The sequence below is a fragment of the Rhincodon typus genome, chromosome 40 (assembly GCF_021869965.1).
Source record: "Rhincodon typus isolate 14 chromosome 40, sRhiTyp1.1, whole genome shotgun sequence".
NCBI lineage: Eukaryota > Metazoa > Chordata > Chondrichthyes > Orectolobiformes > Rhincodontidae > Rhincodon > Rhincodon typus.
The window spans coordinates 3,657,901-3,681,371 of NC_063371.1; the positions used below are offsets into that span (position 1 = coordinate 3,657,901).

Here is a 23,471-nt window from a genome sequence, read left to right on the forward strand (position 1 = left end):
TATGGGTAATTTAGCACGGCCAATCCACCCTAACCTGCACGTCCCTGGGCACTATGGGTAATTTAGCACAGCCAATCCACCCTAACCTGCATGTCCCTGGGCACTATGGGTAATTTAGCATGGCCAATCCACCGTAACCTGCACATCCCTGGGCACTATGGGTAATTGAGCACGGCCAATCCACCCTAACCTGCACATCCCTGGGCACTATGGGTAATTTAGCATGGCCAATCCACCCTAACCTGTACATCCCTGGGCACTATGGGTAATTTAGCACAGCCAATCCACTGTTTACCTCACTGTCGGAGGATTAACGCCTGGGCCTTGTGTGTTTATCCTGACCCAGTTACTTTCGGAGGGAGAATTCGGGAATCTCAGTGCTCCCCCCTGCACTTGTCTTTCTTCTGTCCACCCATTCCCAGTCTCCTCTTCATGGTTGAAGCAAAGCTCCTCAGAACTTTGCCTTTCACGCTCGATCAGGACACCCACGCAAGAGTGCCAAATCTCGAGGTTGGGGGGTGGTGGTGGGCGACAATTTCCACTGCGCGAGAGAAAGACGAACCGATTGGTTGGCCAGTGGGCTCGGACTGGTCATGGTGTTGCCACAGAGATGGCGACGGCAGGGGAATGATTGGTCAGCGTTTGAGCAAAACTGCACGGGAATGTTTCCCATGACTTGGCGAGACCGAGTGACGGGAAATCTGAAATCCCTGTCATCCTTCAGCCTGTCTGAAACCCGCAAACGGCCCGTCCCTCTACATTCTGTACAGTCGAGCAGCGTTTCGCCCGTGATCCCTCCGCCTCGTCTTGTTTTGCAGATCAGTGCGGCGCAACCCTACAGCGGCCAGTACTTGACCCACTCGGGAGCCAGGGGCCCGGCCCAGACGCCCACGGGAGTGGGCCCCCCCCGGGGGTTTGGCGGGGGCGATGGGGCAACCGGGCATCTCTGCGAACCACCCGCGCCCGCCCCCGGTCAACGCCCAAAGCCAGCGCATGCCACAGCACGGCTACCTGGGAAGCCGGCAGAGCCAGCAGATGCCCGGCCAGGGGCTGAAGAGGCCATATGTCAGTGAGGTGAGCCTGTCGGATTAGTTCTCAGCCTTCTTGTCGTCACATGGGTGCCACCTTTTACCAGCTGCCACGTTGCGGGACACGGATGAGGGCCACTTTTGGGATACTGCGTGCAGTTCTGGTCTCCCTGCTGGAGGAAAGATGTTATTAAACTTGAAAAGGGTTCAGCAAAGAATGTTGCCAGGGTTGGAGCTATGAAGGAGAGGCTGGATAGGCTGGGGGCTATTTTGCCTGGAGCTTCGGAGGCTGACCTTATAGAAGTTTATAAAATCATCAGGGGCATGGATAGGGTGAATAGACAAGGTTTTTTGCCCCAGGGTACGGGAGTCCAAAACTAGAGGGGCATAGGCAAAAAAAAAAGGAATTTCTTCACCCAGAGGGTTGTTAATCTATGGAATTCCTTGCCCAGTGAAGTAGTTGATGCTACTTCAGTAAATGTTTTTAAAAAAAAAAGTAGATTTTTTTTGAACAATAAAGGAATTAAGGGATACGGTGAGAATGCAGGTAAGTGGATCTGAGTCCACAAAAGGATCAGCCATGATCTTATTGAATGGCGGAGCAGGCTCGAAGGGCCAGACGACCTACTCCTGCTCCTAGTTCTTATGTTCTTATGTACACCGCAAGCGCCCACCGCGCGGCAAGGGCAGGACAGTGGGGATGGCATGGGGTGCGGAGAGCTAACGTAATTAGGAGGGGCTGAACGGCCTACTTCCACCTCTGTAAGAGATGGCCCATCCTGGTCCTGTCTGTTTTTTTTTAAATCGCTAAGTAACAAACGCAAAGCGATTTATTTTCTTTTCCCGCAGGATTTTATTCCGTTTTTAGGCCGACTGGGGAGACTGCAGATGTTGCCAGAACATCCTTCCTCGCAGAAGGAGACCCCAAACCTCCCACACACAATACACCAGGGATCCCTCCCGGATTGCTGCAAGCAATTGGTTCTGTTATTGGAATAACAGAGATTTCGATTAATACCCTGCAAGGCATGAGTTTGATCCTTGACCCAGCACATCTGGGGGCGAAATTAATTCAGTAATTGTTCTCCTTTTAAACAACTAAACGTGGAATAAAATGTCGGCCTTTATGAATGATCTTCCGGAAACTCCCCCTCTTCAGAGGGTCGGTGTGGACCTGATGGGCCGAATGGCCCGCTCCCACACACTGTGTAGGGGTGCTGCGTGTTTCTCAGGGTGTGTGATGGGGCCTAGTGCAGGCTTGCTGGTAGGGGACCTGCCGATGTTGCTAACTGGCACCTCTGTCCTCTTCCCATCCCCTGGTGCAGGGCTACTTGGGCGAACATTACCCTCCTGCCAACCCCCAGCGATCGCTCCCTTCTCCCAGCTACCCTGCCAGGATGCCAGGCCAGCAGAATGCCGGGCGGTACCCCATGCCCCCCGGCGCAATGGGGCAGTATTTTAAGGTAAGAGCGCATTGGGGGTGGGTGGGTGGGGGGGGGGGGTAGGTGGCAGCCAACGTCCCCGGGTTTGCCTTTGTATCCTCCGCAAACCGCGAGTTACCCCTGAAGGCGAACAGCAGCAATGGCACGGTGCCACATGCATGGAAGTGTGCCAGTTGGATGAGGGAGGAGTTGGCAAAACAGCGTAACCTGACCAAGCTTTTGTTGAGATAATAAGGTGTAGAGCTGGATGAACACAGCATCAGAAGAGCCGGAAGGCTGACGTTTCGGGCCTAGACCATTTTTTTAAGCAGGTATCAGTACCCAACTCGCTCGTAATCACATCCGAATGTTTCACTGCGGTTTGGCAGATTGACGTACTCTGGAAGTGCATCTGCCCTCCAACACGTTCGCCTGTCCGTCAAAAGCAAGTCCTGAGTGTGAATTTGATTAATTTGCTTGCGGGGTTAATTCGGAGTTATCGCCTCCTTCTGTAGCAACTGGCTACTGACTTGAAATAGTATGGGACAATTATTGGAAAATTAGCTCCCGTTTCCAAAAGTGTTCAGTTTCACTTGAGTGCAGCTTCCCCTCAAGGTAAATTAATCCATTGCCATCCTTCACCTGACAGGAGGGGATCTGTGGAGCTCAGCGCATGTTGCGCAAGTGGCCTCTTGTAGCAAGAGTGCTGGGTGCTGTGGCTATCTGCTCAATAAGGAGAAATGTGGCTGCGTTTCTCGTGGTTGCTGGGCGATCCACTCCTTTGTGGCTTTTTGGCAAACTGCCTGGTGACCAGCACCCAGCACCAGACCGAACGGCCCTGCCCAGTTGTTCCGGGGGCGGTTCAGAGTGCGCTCCATCGCCATGACTGGAGTCATGTGGAGAGGGCGGAGGATTTCCTTCCTGCCCTTCCCCCTGAAGCATGTCGGTGGGCCTGAAGGACCTTCACCATGATCGATGCCAACCGCCATGGCACACCCATCCACCCCGCCCCCCTCCCATACCGAGCGCCAGACTTCCGACCAATCAAATTCCCATTCCGCGATGGGATTGGAAACCCCGCGGCATGGGGACCGCCTTGGCTGGGCGTGGCAGAGTCACACTGTTGTGAGGAAGGGGACGACAAGATGGTGGCCTCTCCTCCCCGACTGCCAGTGATAAATGATCCCCCCCACCCCATGCTGTTCGGATCTGTCGATGGGTGACCCCACTTTCTTCTCCCACAGCCCTCAGAGCAGTACAATGGACAGAGCAACAGCTTTGCAGTTGGGAGTTACAGTAACTACACTCAGGCCAACATGAATGGGGTATGTATAGATACTGCACCCCACCTCTGGTCTGGGTAGCGAAGGTGGCGAGGGAGGGCGCGAGGTGGGTAGGGGGTTGGGGGGTGGTGCTGGTTGGGTAGAGGGATATGAAGTGCAGGGTGCTCTTGACACAGGGGGGTCCTCCCACTTTCCATCAGGGACCTGGGCTGTAGGTGGGTGGATCCAACACCTTTTACCCACAGTTAATCAGAAATCTATCAATCTCTACCTTCAACGTGCTCAAAGACTGAACTTCCACAGCCCTGTATGGTAGAGACTTCCAAAGCTCACAGCGAACAATATTCTAACCTCTGATCGAAGCAACTTCCCCCCCATCCCCTTTATTTTGAAACTTTGCCCCTGATTTTCAACCCTCCGATTGTGTTGGGTGGCAGTGGGGAGATCTGCATTGTTCCCTTGAAGTATTTCTATGAGATCACCTCTCATTCCTTGAAACTTTAGAGAAACATAGCCCCCAGTCTGCCCAATCTCTCTTCGTAGGGCAGTCCCATCAGCCCAGGAACACATCTGGTGAATCTATGGAGGACTGTGTACAGTTTTGGTCTCCTTCCTTGAGAAAGGACGTACTGGCACTGGAGGGGGTGCAGAGGAGGATCGCTAGGTTGATTCCGCAGTTGAGAGGGTTGGTTTATGAGGAGAGATTGAGTTGTCTGGGACTATATTCGTTAGAATTTAGAAGAATGAGGGGGGGGTGGATCTTATAGAAACTCATAAAATGATGAAGGAAATAGATTAGATAGAAGCAGGGAGGTTGTTTCCACTGGAGGGTGAAACTAGAACAAGGGGGCATGGCCTCAAAATAAGGGGGAGCAGATCTAGGACGGAGTTGAGGAGGAATGTCTTCACCCAAAGGGTTGTGAATCTATGGAATTCTCTGCCCAGTGAAGCAGATGAGGCTACCTCCTTGAATGCTTTTAAGGCAATGATAAATTTTTGAACAGCAAAGGGATTAAGGGTTATGGTGAGAGTGCAGAGCTGAGTCCATGAAAAGATCAGCCATGATCTTATTGAATGGCAGAGCAGACACGAGGGGCCAGATGGCCTACTCCCACTGCAATTTCTCATGTTCTTATGTTGTACTCCCTCAGTGGCAGTAATATCCTTCCTGAATCAAGGAGATCAAATCTGCACACTGTACTCCAGATGCGGCCTAACCAAGCTGCTATACAATTGAAGCCAAACTTCCCGACTCCTGTACTCCTGTACCAGTGAAAGCCAACGTTGCATTAGCCTTCCTAATAACTTGCTGCACCTGCATGTTAGCATTCAGTGACCTATTGAGAAGGATGCCTAACTCCCTTTGTACCTCCTCACTTTGCAACCATTTTAGGAGCACTCTTGCAAGTCCCCTATCCTCACTTCCATCTGCCCTCTTCGAACCCCAGCCACCAATTCTGTCCAAATCCCCCTGAAGCTACTCTGTATCTTCCTCCCCAACGCATGCTCTCGCTTAGTGTTGTATCATTTGCAGATTTGGAAATATTTAAATCCTTGATCTGCGCTGTGGATGACTCGAACCCAAGCATTGACCCTTGTGGTACCCAGGCTAGCCTGCCAGACTGATTAATTCCTGCTTTCCATTTTCTGTCCATTAATTCACGCCAGTACATTACCTTGTATCCCACGTACTTCGATGTTAGAACAAAGAACATTACAGCATGGGAACAGGCCCTTCGGCCCTCCAAGCCTGCACCAACATGCTGTCTGTCACAACTAAAACCCCCCTACACTTCCGGGAACCCTCTATTCCCATCGTATTCATACATGTGTCAAGATGCCCTTTAAAAGTCACTATTGTATCTGCTTCCACTACCTCCCCCGGCAGCCAGTACCAGGCACTCTCTGCGTAAAAAAACTTGCCTCGTACATCACCTTTAAACGTTGCCCCTCGCATCTTCAACCCATGCCCCCGAGTAACTAACTCTTCCACCCTGCTCATGCCATTCATAATCTTGTAGACCTCTATCAGGTTGCCCCTCAACCTCTGTCGTTCCAGTGAGAACAACCCAAGTTTCTCCAACCTCACCTCATAGCTAATGCCCTCCATACCAGGCAACATCCTGGTAAATCTTTTTTGTACCCCCGCCAAAGCCACCACAATCCTTATGGTAGTGTGGCGACCAGAATTGAACACAATATTCCAAATGCGGCCTAACTAAGATTCTATGAAGCTGCAGCATTACCTGGCAATTTTTAAACTCAATGCCCCGGCTGTTGAAGCCAAGCATGCCATATGCCTTGTTGACCTTATGTTGCGAATCGATCGCGTGTGGGGTCCTTATCAAAAGCCATCTGAAAACCCCAAGTACGCTACGCCCATCGAATCATGGTCTACAGCGCAGCCACAGGCCCATCCAGTCTGCACTGGTCAAAAACACTCACCTCAGGTTTATTATCCAGAACGAGGCCTTTCAGCCCATCTGGTCTGTGCTGGTCAGAAACAAACCACTTTGCTATTCCAATCCCCGTCTCCCAGCACTTGGCCCACAGCCTTGGCATGGCAAGTGCCCATCTTCAATGGGATGGGAGTTCCTGCCTCTCCCACCCTTACAGGCAGTGAGTTCCAGATTCCCCACCAGCCTCTGGGTGAAAACATTTTTCCTCCCATTCCCCCTCTAAACCTCCTGCCCCTTCCCTTAAATCTATGCCCCCTTCCCCGGGTCATTGATTCCCTAAACCTACATCCCCTTTTCAAACACCCCTTAAATCTCTGAGGAAGTCCTGGTATGCCCTCGTTTGGCTCCATGCTGCCTAACAATGTGAAGTCTATCAGTGTGGCACGGATAGGTTAAACCTGACTCAACATGGACGCTGCCCCCTCTGTCCCTTCCGAAATGCCCCGGGGGGGGGTCCGCGAGCAAGATTCGAAACGGGAGTTAATCGACCAGTGCTTCATTCTGCAGCTTGCAAGGTCGTTGGCTGGTTACTCCAACTCTCCGATCTTGGGAAATCCGACGCTCCCGCTGACTCCAGGAAACAGTATCCCCCCGTACCTGTCTCCGAGCCAGGAAGTCACGTCGGCCTTCCTCCCAGACATAAAGCCCAGCCTGAATAATCTCCCCCCACCCACCTCAGGTAGGTTCTTTGTGGGGAGGGGGAGAAACGGCTGTGGGGAGGGGAGGGTGGTGTCCAAGTCAACGAGATGAGTTAGCAACCATTGAGGGGGGGAGGGGAAGAAAGAGAAAGAGCTGGAGGAGAGAGGGAGGAGGTCTCTGTAACATGGGTGTGAGGGAGCAGGCGTAGAAAAGGGGGCTTCATGAGCAACTCAGTTTTGACATTACGTTACTAGCCTTGTCTTTTCATTAAATGGCGAATTCTCTCCACCAGTGATTCGATCAGCTACTGTCCCTAATTAGAGCTTCCCTCTCTCTATTTCTCTCTCTCTGTATCTCCTATCATTTCCCTTCCATCCCTCTCTCAGTTACCTCTCTCTCTGTCTCTCTCTCTCTCCCGCTATCGTCTCTCAGTTACCCCTCTCTCTCTATCTCTCACTGTCTCTCTGTCTCTCTCTCTCTCTCTCTCTCCCCCTATCGTCTTTCAGTTACTCGTCCCTCTCTCCCTCTCTCTGTCTCTGTCTCTCCCTCTCCCCTATCGTCTCTCAGTTACCACTCCCATTCCCCCACCTTCCTCTCCTGTCGTCTCTTATTTAATTTCTCTCTCTGTCTCTCATATTATCTCTCAGTTACCTCTCTCTCCTGTCTTCTCTCAGTAACTTCTCCCACCATCTCTCTCTCTCCTTTAGTCTCAGTTAACTTTCTCTCTTATCTCTGTTACCCCTCTATCTTCCCCGTGATATCTCTCTCAGTCACCTCTCTATCTCCCTTCCCCATCATCTCCTTTCCATCCCTTTCTCAATTATCTCTCTGCCTCTCTCTTTTCCTCCTATCATCTCTCTCCCATCCCTCCCTCAGTCGCCTCTCACTCTCTCTCTCCCATCATCTCTCTTGTATCCCTCTCTCTGACACCTCTCTCTCGCTGTCTGCAAAACTGGCTCACTCCTTCTCGATTATCCTATTCCTGACCTTGCCTGTATTCTCGTTTTTCAGCAAATAGATGTTGCTGCTCTCCCTGTCAGTTCGTTCAAAGGCAAAACATTTACATGAATAGTTTAAATGGATAATTCTTTTCTGGATAGGAACTGATTATACTTTGGAAATCCTTCAGGAATGGACTGTAGATAAATGATATTTCAACTCTCTCCCATCAAAGAAAACCTACCAGACGCTAACTCAAGTTTGTATGTTAGTTCTAATGAGAGAATCTGGTTTTGTTCGTTGTTGCTCTGCTGAGAATTAGCACTTCCCAATAGGGCATCTAACAACATCAATTGGAGAGTCACCTGTGGGCCCAGGCAGTCTGTTGGGAGTGTGATTTTGAAAAGAATAAAGGAGTTGTAACAGAAAACGCTGAGCAGGAGAGAGAATAATGGGTGAGGGGTGGAAGAGAGATGATGGTGCGGAGGAGGGAGAGGGAGAGAGAGAGAGAGGTGACTGAGAGAGGGATGGGAGAGAGATAACTGGAGAGAGAGAGGGACAGAAGAGAGATGATGGGAGAGAGATGGAAGGATGATTATTGGGGGAGAGGGAGAGATGACTGAGAGAGGAATGGGGGGAGAGAGAGAGAGAGATGACTGAGAGAGGAATGGAAGGGAGATGATGGGGGGAGAGAGAGAGATGACTGAGAGAGGAATGGAAGGGAGATGATGGGGGGAGCGAGAGAGAGAGAGGTGCCTGAGAGAGGCTAAGAGCAGACTCTGATGCCCTGCCTTCCGTGAATTGTAGCGAACCCCGTGGATGAGCTCCGGCTGATGTTTCCCGTGCGCGACGGTGTCGTCCTGGAGCCGTTTCGGTTGGAGCACAACCTTGCCGTCAGCAACCACGTCTTCCACCTTCGCCATTCCGTTCACCAGACGCTGATGTGGAGGTGAGTGGATGGGGGAGAGGGGGATCAAGAAACCGGGGCCATGTCAGAGAGAGCGGGCAGTGGGCACCTTTTCCCCTCTCTACCACCTCCTAAAGGGGGCAATAAAGACTGGGCCCAGCCAGCGACGCCCACATGCCCTGAACAATTAGAACTCAAAACTGGCGTCTCTTTGCACATGCCTTTTCCTGACTGAAATCCACTTACATACATTTGGAGTGCCATATTCAGCAGGCAGTGAGTAGTACACGGAAGGTGCCCCAATCTGCATTACTGCATTCTTTTTTCTCTCCCGTTTCATCTGTCCCCACATGTTTGCTGCGTTTTGCAGTCCTGGGCTCGGGCCTGATCACAAAATGCAGCAGCTACGGTCTAATTAGAGCTGACCGAGAGATGCATGCATGTATCCGTACACTGCAACATACTCACTGCTGAGGTGCGCATCAGGTTGTTACTAACAAGGAAGGAGTTGAATTTTGTTGAAACTGGAGAATCGCAATTGCAAATTCCACATTGATTCGCCCGCAAAGGGATTTTGCAACAGTCTGCAGACGGTGTGCTCTCACCCTGTCCCGATCTCTCCTCTGCTGCCCATGTTTCTCTCCCAGAAGCCTCGACCAATATCGGGGTGGGTTTTCGCGGAGTTTGCAAACACAACCAAGTTGAGAGCACAGAGTTCTTTTTTTTAATTATACGGGAGCTCTCGTTTTTCAATTCTTCACTTCTCTGTCCAATGTGGAAGCGCCCACCCCTCCATCCCAAAGCCAACTGGGAATGTGACGCCGGGAGCATGCGTTCTCTGTGGTGGGTGAGTGGCACTCTGTCAAATTGGCAAAATATTGGCCCTCTCTCTCTGTCTTAAATAGGCAGCCCACATTTTTAAACCATTGGCTCCAGTTCTAGACTCTCTCATACCAGCCCACAGGTCATCAAGGTTATAAAAGAAGGGGGCATTTGAAAATCGGCTTGAGGTCAAACTGCCATCTGAAGAGAATCTCTCTGGCTCTCACAGAAATCTCTAAGCTCTCAGAGTAAGCATCATCCAAACAAAGAGACTATGGCACTTTTAGCTAATATTCCTGACACAAGAATTCGATGGAGAAAGGCATTCCTGAATGGAAAACAGTGGAGAAGGCAAAGAACATTCTGGAAGACTTTTCCTGGCCGTAATTTTGAGAGACTAAGTTTTCATTTTTTCTTCTTATTACTTTGGCTTATATAAGTGGGACTTGTTTCTAATGGAACAGCATACCATTAGAATTTTGTTTTATTCGGGAACAGTCAGTAATTAGGGGGAAATTGTTTGGTTTGTTAGTCATTCAAATTTGTTCACTGTTCAAGTGGGATAAATAAATTGTTACTCGTTGCTTATAGAGTGAGTATTAGGGATTTCTTTCATTTCTAATAGATTGGGAGTGAGAGGCAAATTGTACCACATTTCACACTTCCTTTAACAGATTACGAGGCAAGGCGAGCTTCTCTGGGTGTTTCAGTTTTAATTATCGGAGAGGTGTCGACCATCCCCTCCATAGCAATAGAAAATATTTGGCCATTCAGCCTTTCCAACCTGTTCCGCCATTCGATCATCTGATCACCCCTGACCCTCCATCTCACATTCCACACCCTTTTAATATCTTTCTAAAAAAAGCCTTGTCAAATATATTCAGTGACTTGGCCTTCACAGCCTTCTTGTGGGAGAGAATTCCACAGGTTCACTGCCACCCCCACCTCTGAGTTAAGAAATGTTTCCTCATTTCAGATCTACCCCGTATCCTGAGACTGGGTTCCCCTGGCTCTAGATGTTCCCTTCCCCCACAGCCAGCAGAAACAAACCTATCAAGCCTGTTGGAATTGTATACATTTTAATCAGATCCCACTCTCATTCTTCCAAACTCCAGTGAATGCAGGCCCGATCTCTCCTTTTGGAACAGTCTGGCTATCCCTCATATTGGCCTAGTGAGTCTCTGCTGCACTCCCACCATGGACAAATATATCCTTCCTTAGCTAGGGAGAGCAAAACTGGCAAAAATCCTCACTATTAAGAGAGAAGGGAGTGTGTTTCTGTTACCCACTCCGTGATTTAAGAGACACATATCGGAGGTGGATTTGCTGTTGACGTATACACTGTTCTGCCTCGCGTCTCCTTCAGGCCAGACTTGGAGCTCCAGTTCAAGTGTTACCATCACGAAGACATGCAGATGAACACAAACTGGCCAGCTTCAGTTCAGGTCAGCGTCAACGCTACGCCCCTGACGATAGAGCGAGGCAACAATAAAACTTCACACAAACCTCTCTACCTGAAGCACGTGTGTCAGCCTGGGAGGAACACCATTCAAATCACAGTGACAGCCTGCTGCTGTGTGAGTACCACTGCTCTCTGCCGTTCTACCTATGTGGCTTTAAGAGCTCATTTTATCCTTCTTTGTTTTCCCCGAGAAAGGAGAAGGTTTAAGGCAGAGGAATCGAGCTGTCTATTTTGAAAGCCGGTAAACGGTTTGTGGAGGCTTTGGGGTTTTTTTTAGAAAGTTGGAACTATAGAAGCAGCCTGAATGGGTGTGGCCAGCTCTCACAGACCAGGGATTCTAGTTTTTGTTTTTGGCTTATAAGTTCAGCAGACACTGCTGCAGTATTGGAGAATTAGAAGCCATCTTTTCCCTCTCTCGGTTACAGCTGGAATTAGTAATAATTACTGCATCTATTATTATGTTAAGCTTTCCAATAGAGTTAAGTTATCGTCCTTTATTTGGATGCATTTTAAGCGTAGTGTTTGAATAAATGGTGTTCCGCTTAACATCAAGTGGTTTGACCAATCCATTTGCAGCTGGAACACAGCACCTCACATTTGTCTTTAAAATGAGGAGACGTTAGGGTCTAGGCTACCTTCTTAATGTATTTTGAGGGGGTCTGGTCTGGTCCATAACACACCGCTCGCTGTCATATTTGTGCTGAGCTCAGGCACTCTCCCTACCGCAACATGCACCTATCCAATTCTAACAGGGACTAGACAGGGTAAAGGATGTTCCCGATGACCTGGTGGGAAGGGTGGGGGTTGGGGCCAGAACCAGGGGGTCACAGTCTAAGGATATGGGGATAGGACTGAGATGAGGAGAAATGTTTTCACCCAGAGAGTGGGGGGAGCCTGTGGAATTCTCTGCCACAGAAAGCGGTTGGGGGCAAAACACTGTTTTCAAGAAGGAGTTGGATATAGTTCTTAGGGATAAAGGGATCAAAGGGTGAAAACGTGGAACAGGGCACAGAGTTGGATGATCATATTCAATGGGAGAGAAGGGCTGAATGGCCTCCTCCTGCTCCAATTTGCTCTGCCTTTATGAAGGCTGTGACGTTTTCGAAGGGAAAGAATGCCTTTCGATAGCGCCTAAGGTGCTCGAACAAAACCTCTCTGCGCTTGTTTATAAAACAATCCTGTGTGCTGCAGTTAGTTCATTGGAGGAGTTTAAACCGGCTCAGAGCCGTGGACAATGGTTGTTGAAATCTGCGGCCCTCTGTCACCGCGAGGGGTAGGCCATGTCACGTCAGGCAAGGTAACCGATCGGAAAGCCCCGGGAAAACAGGCTAGGCCCGGAGGAGAGAGCAGGTAGCTCCCCTGCTGTCAAATTGACTGACATTCTGTTGTCTTCTCCCCCCTCCAACCCTCCTTGTAGTCCCATCTGTTTGTACTACAGTTAGTACACAGACCCTCTGTCCGATCAGTGTTGCAAGGCCTCCTGAGAAAGAGATTACTACCTGCGGAACATTGCATCGCAAAAAGTGAGTACTGCATCATCTCCTGGTCGATTGAGTGCATGCATCTCTCAAGAGGACACTTTTACCAACTTTACACATGGCCATTTTCACTAACTACATCCAACAATCCTCTCTCTCTGTCTCTGTCTCTCCACGAGCTCGTCGTTGCTTGTCCCTATGTGATAGCTGCCTGTTTTAAGTCTCTAATGTCTCAATCTTGTTGACAAACACGCGGGTTTCCTCGTGTGAGGTGTGTTTCTGTCATCGGGGCAAGTTCAGTCATTTAAGCACATTGTCCACAGAGCCGTGCAGTAAACGCTTCTCGATCTTTCTTTCTTTCTTTCTGCCGACCGCAGTCAAACACAACTTCAGCAGCGGCAGTGGTGCCATTTCGTCTGGGAACCCCGGGCTGAGCGGGGAGGATGGCTTGGAGCAGACGGCGATGAAAGTGTCACTGAAGTGCCCGATCACTTACAGGCAGATCCAGCTGCCAGCGCGAGGGCATGACTGCAAGCACATACAGGTCAGTACGCTCCGCTCCTACACTGCTTCAATGGGGGCTGGGCCCAGTATTTATTACCCCGTTCACCCCCTAATTGCCCCTACTTTGAGAAGGTGCGGGTGAGCTGCCTTCCTGAACCGCTGCAGTCTGTGTGGTGTAGGAACCCCCACACAGTGTCCTCAGGGAGGGAGTTCCAGGATTTTGACCCAGTGACCCTGAAGAAATGGCCGATATATTTCCCAAGTCGGGGACAGTGAGGGGCTCAGAGGGTGAACTTGCAGGGGGTGGTGTTCCCATGTACCTGCTGCCCCTTGTCCTTCTGGATGGAAGTGGGTCGTGGGTTTGGAAGGTGCTGCCTGAGGGTCCTCGGTGAGTCGCTGCAGTGCATCTTGTAGATGGTACACACTGCTGTTACTGAGCGTCGGTGGTGGGGGGAGTGGGATGTTTGTGGATGTGGGGCCAATCGAACAGGGGGCTGCTTTGTCCCTGGATGGTGTCGAACTTCTCGAGTGTTGTTGGAGCTGCCCCCATCCGGGGCAAGTGGGGAGTATTCCATCACATTCCTGACTTGTGTCTTGTCGATGGTGGGACAGGCTTTGCGGGGGGGGGGAGTCAGGAGGGGAGTTACTCGCTGCAGGATTCCCAGCCTCTGACCTGCTCTTATCATTGCTGTGTTTGTATAGAAGTTCCCTCCAGGTTGGTAAATCCAGAATATTATGTAGGTCCGCACAGAGGGGCTGCTGGCCAAACTAGGATATGTATGTTGCTATGTACTTGTGTGAGTATTTGTTCATGTTGTCCCAACTGAGTGTCTGTAGTGGGAAACAAGAGATTAACAAAATCGGTTTAACCATTGGAGACAAGGTGTAGACACTTAAGATCCGTTACTGGAGCAAGGAGAAAGGAAATTGTCAAATATAAGGGAGCAAAGAAGTCAAGAGAATAGTTCAGGATGTGACTGAGGTATCAGCGTGCCTTTGGATACCGGGTTGAACCAGCCTGTGAACATTTAAGGTTTTAGTGAAGATCTGTAGCTCGGGTTATGGGTAAGATTATTGACTTGCTCGCTGAGCTGGCTTGTTTTCGTTCAGACGTTTCATCACCATGCTCGGTGGCAACATCAGCAGAGTCTCTGATGAAGCGATGTTATTCTACTCCGCTTGGAATCTATACTGTCTAATCCGTTATGGTGAATAGTGTCATTTCCGGTTTTGATCTGTATGTGTTTGTATATGAGGTCCAACTCTATATGTTTGTTGATTGATTACGGGTGGAGAACCATGCCTCTAGGAATTCCCATGCATGTCTATGTTTGACTTGGGCTACTGTGGTTACTTTGTCCCAGTTAAACTGATGGCCTTCACTCTCTGAGCGTACCGATATGAAGGAGAGTTCATTGTGCCATTTTGCTGCGAGCTGATGTTCATGTATTCATGAATACATAGGCAATATACAAACCCATACAGAACACAACCGGAAATGACAGTACCCACCATAACGGACCAGTCAGTATAAATTCCAAGTGGAGTAGAATAACATCACTCCATCAGAGGCCTCACTGATGATGTTACCTAGCATGGTGACGAAACGTCTGTACGATAGCTAGCCAGCTCGGCGAGCAAGTCCACAATCTCAGTCTCTGAACAGTTGTAGCTGGGCACGCAGTGGGAAGACAGTCAGCATTAACCAGGATAAACAATCGGAGAACTCAGACTTTAACGATCATTCTGCCAGACTTCCGGTTACCGTCTTCTTTCCATTCAAAATAAACACGAAAATCGGAAGTGGGGAAGAATGTTTCCATTTGGACACCAAAGCAGCTTGCCTGAGTGTTGGCTGCATTATCGCTGGAGTGGTTTGAATCCAATGCGTGCTGAAATGCCCTTTTATTTTTCGGATGTTCGACAAAGGCGTTTCCACTGTCAAACAGTCTCTCAAGTGGGTAAGGGTGGTATGGGAGAAATCAGCCTTATGCTCTTCTCTGTCCTTACTAGTGTTTCGACCTTGAGTCCTACCTACAGTTGAACTGTGACCGAGGAACCTGGCGATGTCCAGTATGCACGTAAGTTCATTGTCATCGCTGAGAATTGGCTTCTTTTTAAAGGAACAGAATTCCTCACTTGTCTCCCTACAGTTCTACAGCCGCTGCAGACCTACTGATCCCTGGTAGGAATGTACTGAAAAGAGCCTCCTGGGGTTTAAAGTGTAAAAGCTCCACGGCCTTTCAGTGAATAAATTTCTCCTCGTCACGGTCCAGCATGGCTGCCCTCCTACTGGAGACACCCACTTAGTTTGAGACTCCCAGGTTCGGGGAAGTCCTTCTGCCCGAGACCCTTAAGAATGAATTTTGACCCCATCCCGTGGTCCTAAACACTAGGGAATATTGGTCAAGTCAATTCAATCTCCACCCCCCCCACCAATTCCAGGGAATCTGTCCGCTGAGTTTTTGTTACAATTGACTTGGAGGGAGTGTAAGGGGCCCCAAGACTACACAAAGTACTGTAGTTTGTAAAATCGTGACGGTTTACCCAGCCCCCCTCCGCCCCACCCAGCCGTTGCACAGAGTCTATAACGGGGTCAAGTTGAGGTCAAGTCTTGGAAACACCTTATTCTGCAGTCTGTGACTTGGTTCCTTACTGGAGGCCTTTTGGCAGTCCAGACAAACGAAATCTCTCACATCAGGCCATTCAGCCCCTCCATCGATCTGCCCACTCGGTCAGGTCAGGGGGCGGATCCACATTTCCACCCAATAACCTTCCAGCCTGCCTCTCCCTGTCAACAAGAAGCTGGCCAGCGACGGTACAAAGGCTCTACTTCCATCGACTTTCGACGACAAGACTTCTCCTTCCCCGTGCCTCCAGGAGAGTGACCCTCTTCCTTAGCTCTGTCTGGACATGATGGCTGTGGAAACAACTCGACCATTCTAGATCCTACCCCCGAGAGGAAACGTCGAGGGGGCTGGAGAGAAAGCGGGAAATGTGGCGCTGAGATACAGGATCGGTCACGATCCTCTTGTGAATGGCAGAAAATTTCTATCCTCACCTCTGCCAAGACCCCTCAGGATCATATATGTCTCAGATGCCGTCTGCATCACCACTGGCTACTCTCTCTCTGTTACCTCCTGTACAAGTTCAGTGTACTGGGTTAGGCTGAAGGTTTCCTTTCAAGGACCACACACGGCCGTACGTTCCATATCTCTCCAAAGCTCTTTGACTCTCCCCTTTCATCAGGATTTGCTTATTTGATCTTCGGCCAACATCAAAAACATCGAAGACGAGACAGAATACAGGAAAGAGAGGGAGTGCTTGGTGGCACATTGTAAAGATAACAGTCTTTCCCTCAACATCAGAATGAAAGAGCTGCTCATTAACTTTAGGAAGGAGGGAGTGGGGCCTGTCCCTGTCTACATTAAAGGTGCTGAGGTGGAGAAGGTCAGGAGCGTCAAGTTATTAGGAAGGATGACCACCAGCAAACTGTCCTGGTCCACCCACGTTGATGAGACGGTCATAAAGGCACAACGATGCCTCAGGAGGCTAAGGGAATTCAGCACATCCCACAATGCCTCTTAGCAATTTTTATAGGTGCGCCATAGACAACATCCTGTCTGGATGTATCACAGTTTGGTACGGCAACTGCTCTGCCCAGGGCCGTGAGAAACTGCAGAGCGTTGTGAACACAGCCCAGTCTATTACCTTCCATCCATTGACTCCATCTACACTTCCCGCTGCCTCAGGAAGGCAGCCAACGTCATCAAAGAACCCTCCTGCCCTGCCTTGGTTATAATCTCTTCCAAACTCTTCCATCAGGCAGAGCACACAAAAGCTTAAACACACATACCAACAGATTCCTGAACAGCTTCTTCCCCGCTGTTGTGAGACTTCTGTATGGACCTCCCAAATTTTAAATTTAGTGTTGATCTCGCTCCCTGTGCACACTCTCTGCACCCGTAACATTGTATTTCTCACTCTGTTCTATCATCCTAAATGCACTCTGTATGATATGATCTGCCTGTACTACACGCAAAACTAAACTTTTCACTAAAGCTAGGTACGTGACATTAGATTAAATTTTAAAACAAAAACGACCCAATTGAGGATGTATGCTGAGAATTAGAAAAATCAATGCTGTGTCAGTTTGGGGTTTGTAATCCTGCGGTGTATTTTTAAAAATAAAAAAAGCCTTCCATAACGATCTTTTTCCACTTTTAACAGTAAGACAGCCGTGCTGGAAGGGCTGGAAATTGACCAGTACATGTGGGGCATCTTAGCGGCCATTCAGAAGTAAGTGAATTTCAAGCAGCTTCCGTTCTCCTTGAATAACGAGGCAGTAGGCCAGAGCTCCAAGTCTGACGACCCTCTGAGGAAAGACATTTCTCCGGTCTCTCCATCCCGACACTGTCAGACCAGTCTCCACAACCTTGGATGACGTGAAGCCCCAAAACACCACCGCGCCCCCATCACCGTTCCCCTTCCCAACTTGGACTTGTTGTAAGCTGACTACGTGATCATAAGATGTAGGAGCAGTATCTGGCCATTCAGCCCATCGAGAATGCTCCGCCATTCAATCATGGCCAATATGTTGCTCAACCCTGTTCTGCCTTCTCCCTGTACCCCTTGACCCCCTCACTCATCATGACCCTCTCTATCTCTGTCTTAAAGACACTCAATGACTTGGCCCCCACAGCCCTCTGCAGTAATGAGTTCCACAGATTCACCTCCCTCTGGCTGAAGAAATTCCTCCTCATCTCAGTTCTAAAGGGCCATCCCTTCACCCTGAGGCTGTGCCCTCAGGTCCTAGTCTGTCCTACTGAGTGGAAACATCTTCTCCCCATCCACTCTATCCAGGCCTCTCAGTATTCTGTAAGTTTCAATCAGATTCCCCACCTCATCCTTCTAAACTCCATCGAGTACAGACCCAAAGTCCTCACCCGCTCCTCATACGACAAGCCCCTCATCCCCAGGATCATTCTTGTAACCTCCTCTGGACCCCCCCTTCAAGGCCAGCACATCCTTCCTTAGATACGGGGTCCAAAACCTGCTCCCAGTATTCCAAACGCGGCCTTATACAGCCTCAGCAGTACGTCCATACTCCTGTATTCTAGCCCTCTCAATATGAATGTGAACATTGCACTTGCCTGCCTAACTGGCAACTGAACCTGTACGTTAACCTGAAGAGAATCCTGAACTCGGACTCCCAGACCCTTTGGTTGCAGATCTCCAAAGCCTCTCCCCGTTTACAAAACAGTTGGCGCCTCTATTCTTCCTACCAAAGTGCTTATCCTCACACTTTCCCACGTTGCGTTACTTCTCAGACCCTGAGTCCTCAACCGCTACTCTTCAGGCAAGCCCTTTATCCCCAGGATCGTTCTTATAAACCTCCTCAGGACACTCGCCATGCAAGGCCAGCACATGCTTCCTTAGATACGGGGCCCAAAACCGCTCGCAATATTCCAGACGCCAGCCACGAGTTAGCTCAGAAGCTGGAGGCAGTCTGGAACTGAACGTGAGTGGTAGAAAGTCACAGGTAGCTGCTTCCAAGCTGGCTCTAGCTGCGGTATGAGCCTTCAAGCCATAACATGATTTACTTTGTCGGGGCAGCCTCTCTTTTATGTTGCTTCCCAGCTAGATTACGGTTGTGGGTGCAGACTCTTTTCGAAAGGAAACTGCGGGCGGTTGTTACTTAAAGAAATAATGAGCGAAGTGAAGTGCAGCCTGAGGCCATGGTTCTCCTGCCATTGTTTTGTGTCTGTGGATCACAGTCCCCATCAGCCAATCCCCCCCGAATTGAGAAATACCCGTCCAACCCTTCAAGCTGCCAGCCCAGCGCGACGTTTGTAAAATTGGGACATGCCCGCGCAGAAACGGACATAACTTTGGAATCGTGATTGGAAAGGGCAAGGGGGAGTCTGGGGAGAAACAAACAGGACCCGTTTGCAAGTTCTGGTGCAGTGGGTTGAATGCACTGGCCCCAAAGCTTGTGCGCAACCTGGAATTTGGATGTGGGGAACTGGGAGCAGGGGCAGGCCATTTGGCCCTCCGAGCCTGTTCTGGCTTCCCGTTTGATCCCTCAGAACGGCATCGAAGTCCTTCTGGAAAACGTTTGGTTGTTTGGCCCTTGACTGTCTTCTGCGGCAGGGAATTGCACAGGCTCGTCACTGCCCCCCTGTGGTGATGGGTCACTAGTTAATAAAATGGGCCTTGACTGATGGGTGCATTGAAAGGCTACCTTTACATGATGCGTCTCTCCGATTTTTTTTACCCCCCACTGCAGCACGGAGTTCGAGGAGGTGACAATCGACTCGACGTGTAGCTGGAGGCCGGTGCCTGTGAAGCCGGAGCTTCATGTCAAAGACGACCCCGATGGCCCCGCGGCCAAGAGGTGCAAGACCATGAGCCCCAGCCAAACGATCATGCCCAACATCATGGAGATGATAGCGGCCCTGGGACCCGGGACGTCTCCATACCCGTCTCTGGCAATGCCACCAGGGAGCGTCAGCCACACCGACTATGCCCATCAGAGTAAGTACCTCAACAAGGCGACGGCCCTAGTGGTCTTACCTTCATTGCATTAATCTAAAGACCCGGGTAATTTCTGGGGGACCCGGGTTCAAATCCCACCAGGGCAGCTGGTGGAATTTGAATTTGGTAAAAACCTGGAATTAAGAGTCTAGTGATGGTCGCGGATCCATTGTCGATTGTCGGGGGAAAAGCCCACCTGATTCGCTCGTGTGGGGCCATCTGCCATCCTTACGTGGTCTGGCCTACACGTGACTCCAGACCCAGAGCGATGTGCTGGGCAATGAGGGATAGGCCCAGACAGCAACGCCCTCGTCACGCAAGTGAATAATTTTTTTTTAAAAAGGCGCAAGGCGGCACGGGGAACGTACTGTTTGAGGGCAAGCCTCGCATTTAAATAGCACCTCCCAAGACTGCAGGACTCCGAACTGAGAGGCCACAGAAAACTCTGCTTTCTCAGGGGGGATAAAATTATCCTCACAGGTTTCCCACACTTAAGCTTAGCTGCAATCCCACGGCAACCACGTGAGGATTGCATCCACCACTTCCTCTGAAGATTCATTCCAAAATTGAAATTTGTAAAAAAACAAATTGCCCCAATGTCTTTTATTAAATCTTTCTCCTCTCACCTTAAAAATATGCCCCATAAGTCTTGAAATCCCCCACCCTAGGGAAAAGACCCTTGCCATTCACCCTATCTATGCCCCTCATTTTATAAACCTCTATAAGGTCACCCCTCAACTTCCTACACTGCAGTGAAAGAAATCCCACCCTATCCAGCCTCTCTTTTCCCTCCATTCCCAGCAACATCCTTATAAGTCTCTTTCGAACCCTCTCTAGATTAGTAATATATTTTCTATGTGGAGACAAAAAAAATACTGCAGATGCTGGAATCCAATGTAGACAAACAGGAGGTTGGAAGAACACAGCAAGCCAGGCAGCTTCTGGAGGAAAGGAGCAGTCAACGTTTTGGGTATTACCTTTCTTCAGGACTGGATATGAGGGTAGGGGGAGCAGATAAAGAGAGGGAGGGGGAAGGGGGTAGCAGAATGATGGTGATAGGTGGACACTGGTGATAGGTACGACCTGGTTGGTCGATGGGAGGGATCGATCCAGTTGGTAGCTGGAAAGGAGGGTCAGTAGGTGAAATAGAAGGGAGGAGGTGGGGCTGGAAGGGGAGCTGGAGGGATGGGTGGGAAGGTTATTTGAAATTGAATTCTCCAATGTTGAGTCCTCTGGGCTGTAGAGTGCCAAGGTGGAAGATAAGGTGTTCTTCAAGTTTGCGTTCCAAGTCACTGCGACACTGGAGGAAGCTGAAGACGGACATGTCGGAGGGGGAGTGGGACGGGGAGTTGAAATGGGCGATGACTGGAGGGTTAGGCTGGGTGTTACGAGCCAGGCGAAGGGGCTTGGTGAAACAGTCATCTAGTCTATGTTTGGTCTCACTGGTGTAGAGAAGACCACATCAGGAGCACCGGATGCAGTAGACTAGGTTGGAGGAGATGCAGGTGAAGCTCTGTCTCACATGGAAGGACTGTTTAGGGCCCTGAATGGAGATGAGGGAGGTGGTAGTGTGGGCGGTGTTGCATCTTTTATGGTTACAGGGGAAGGTACCGGGGAGGGGGTTGGGGGGTGGGGTGGGGGGGGAGGGGGGGGGGGGGGGGGGGGGGCGGGGGCGGGGTTGGAGTAATTGGTGGGGAGTGTGGTGTGAACTAAGGAGTGGCGAAGGGAATGGTCCTTACGGAAGGAAGAGAGGGGTGGGGTGCAGAAGATGTTCCGGGTGGTGGGATGTAATTGGAGGTCTTCTGACCCTCCCTTCCAGCCACCAACTGGATTCATCTCTCCCATCGACCAACCAGGTTGTACCTACTACCAGCGTCCACATCACCACCGTTCTGCCCCCCCGCCCTATATCTACAGCTCCCCCTACCCCCATATCCAGTCCTGAAGAAGGGTAATACCCGAGACGTTGACTGCTCCTTTCCTCCAGATGCTGCCTGGCTTGCTGTGTTTGTCTACAATATATTTCCTATAATGGGGTGACCAGAACTGGACACAGTGCTCCAGAAGAGTCCTCACCAAGTCCTGTACAACCTCAACATGACGTCCCAACTCCTGTGCTCAAAGGTCTGAGCAATGAAGGCAAGCGTGCTAAACACTTTCTTAACCACCCTGTCTACATGTGATGCAAACTTCAAAGAATTATGTACCTGAACCCCCTAGGTCTCTCTCCTCTACAATACTAACCAAAGCCCTACTTTTAATTGTATAAGCACTGCCTTTGTTTGTTTTAGCGAAATGCAATACGTTGCATTTATCCAAATTTATTCAGTCAAGCAAGAATAGAGAAGGTTTAGTTTAAAGGTACATTTCACATCCTCCGCAATTTTATGCCACATTGATTTTGAGGGAGTGCAAAATCACACAGGGAGTGCTTCAACTTGATGAATCTTGATTGCAATTGCTCTGAGAGCAGGGGACAGAGGAAGGGCTCTGTTGGTGACCCCCATAAGAGATGAAAAGAGAAAGCCATTGAGGGTCATTTGGTACAAGACATATGATGGAGAGCAGGGTCCGAGGCAGGCACAGAGTTAGTACAGAGTTAGCACCCTGGGCCAACGCTGGGGGTTGGGGTGGGGGGGGGAAGGGCGTTGCGGTGGTGGGTGGTGAGTGGTTGGTGGCGAAGGAACTACTTGAAGGCAGAGTAGCTGTGCTAGAGAACCTGAGGTTGGTGAGGGCCCGGGCAGAATGCTTTTCAAACTAAGACCAGTGGTCAGTCATGGACAGAATTGGGGGAGACAGGGCCTTACATTATCCACGGAGGGTGGAATTTCCGGATTGTGGACGGGAAGGGAGGGCCTCCTCTCGGTGCTCAGCTCCCTGCCAAATGGGGAGCTCTGCGAGTGGTTTCCCATCCCTCAGCTGAGAGGTTGCAGGGATGGCATGAGGTTAATGGAGATGAGATTCCCCCCCCCCCCCCCCTTCCTCCCCACCCCCATTCTTCTAAACTCCAGTGAATATCATTCTAACCCAATCTGGTCTCTCTTCATCCGTCAGTCCGTGCTATCTCAGGGAATCAGTCTGGGAAACCCTTCGCTGCTCTCCCTCCGTCACCAGAAGGAGCAGAGAGACCAAAACTGCCCACACAGTACTCCAAGGCGTGGTCTCGCCCTGTCCAATTGCAGCCAGGCATCCTTATTCCCCAGTCCCGTGTGCTTAAATTGACATGCTTATCTCTTACGTGGGACCTTATTACTGCCATCTTAAAGTCTAAGTAAACCTCATCCACAGGCCCTAGGCTTTTAATTCCATCAATTTCTCCCAAATCATTTCCTTAGCTTATTTACTTACTAATACTGGTTGCCCTAAGTTCCTCTCTCTCTCTCATTAACAGCACTAGACAGATTAAATGCAGGAAGGATGTTCCCTATGACTGTCCAGGGGACCAGAACCGGGGTGGGCGGGAGGGAGGGGGTCACAGTCTCAGGATACAGGGTAGGACTGAAATGTGGAGAAATGTCTTCACCCAGAGAGTGGTGAGCCTTTGGAATTCACTACCACAGGAAGTGGTTGAGGCCAAAACATTGTGTGTTTTACAAAGGAAGTAGGTACAGCCCTTGTGGCCTAATAGTTCAAGGGATACAGTAATGGAAGGGCAAGATCAGCCAAGATCATATTGAATGACCTATTCCTAACTTTCTATATGTTCCCCAACATTTCTGGAACATTTTTTTGAGTCTTCCTTTGTGAAGACAGAGCCAAAATACAAAGTATTTAATTGGTCTTCCATCTCTGTTCCCCATTGTGACTTCCCCTGTTTTCTGACAGTAAGGTCTTGCCCTCACTAATCTTTTCATTCCAACAAATCAATCAGTTTGCATGTTCCTCACAAACTTATTCTTGTACTCTATTTTTCCCCTCTTAATCAATCGTTTTGTCCTCCTTTGTTGAAATCTAAACTGCTCCTAAGTCTCAGGTCCGCTGCTTTATTTGGC

The 23,471-nt window shown here is 49.9% G+C and overlaps 1 protein-coding gene across 1 annotated transcript in view; it reads left to right on the forward strand.

Annotated features, from left to right (window-relative positions):
• Positions 1-23,471, forward strand: part of LOC109916702 (zinc finger MIZ domain-containing protein 1-like) — a 42,025-nt gene that overhangs the window by 2,714 nt on the left and 15,840 nt on the right. Inside the window, exons 2-12 of the mRNA XM_048618748.1 lie at positions 819-1,074; positions 2,354-2,491; positions 3,694-3,774; positions 6,699-6,870; positions 8,577-8,718; positions 10,865-11,075; positions 12,378-12,483; positions 12,816-12,982; positions 14,956-15,023; positions 17,173-17,241; positions 19,232-19,479. Of these exons, the coding sequence (XP_048474705.1) occupies positions 928-1,074; positions 2,354-2,491; positions 3,694-3,774; positions 6,699-6,870; positions 8,577-8,718; positions 10,865-11,075; positions 12,378-12,483; positions 12,816-12,982; positions 14,956-15,023; positions 17,173-17,241; positions 19,232-19,479 (1,549 nt within the window). The 5' untranslated portion in view covers positions 819-927. The remainder of the gene's footprint in view (positions 1-818; positions 1,075-2,353; positions 2,492-3,693; positions 3,775-6,698; positions 6,871-8,576; positions 8,719-10,864; positions 11,076-12,377; positions 12,484-12,815; positions 12,983-14,955; positions 15,024-17,172; positions 17,242-19,231; positions 19,480-23,471) is intronic.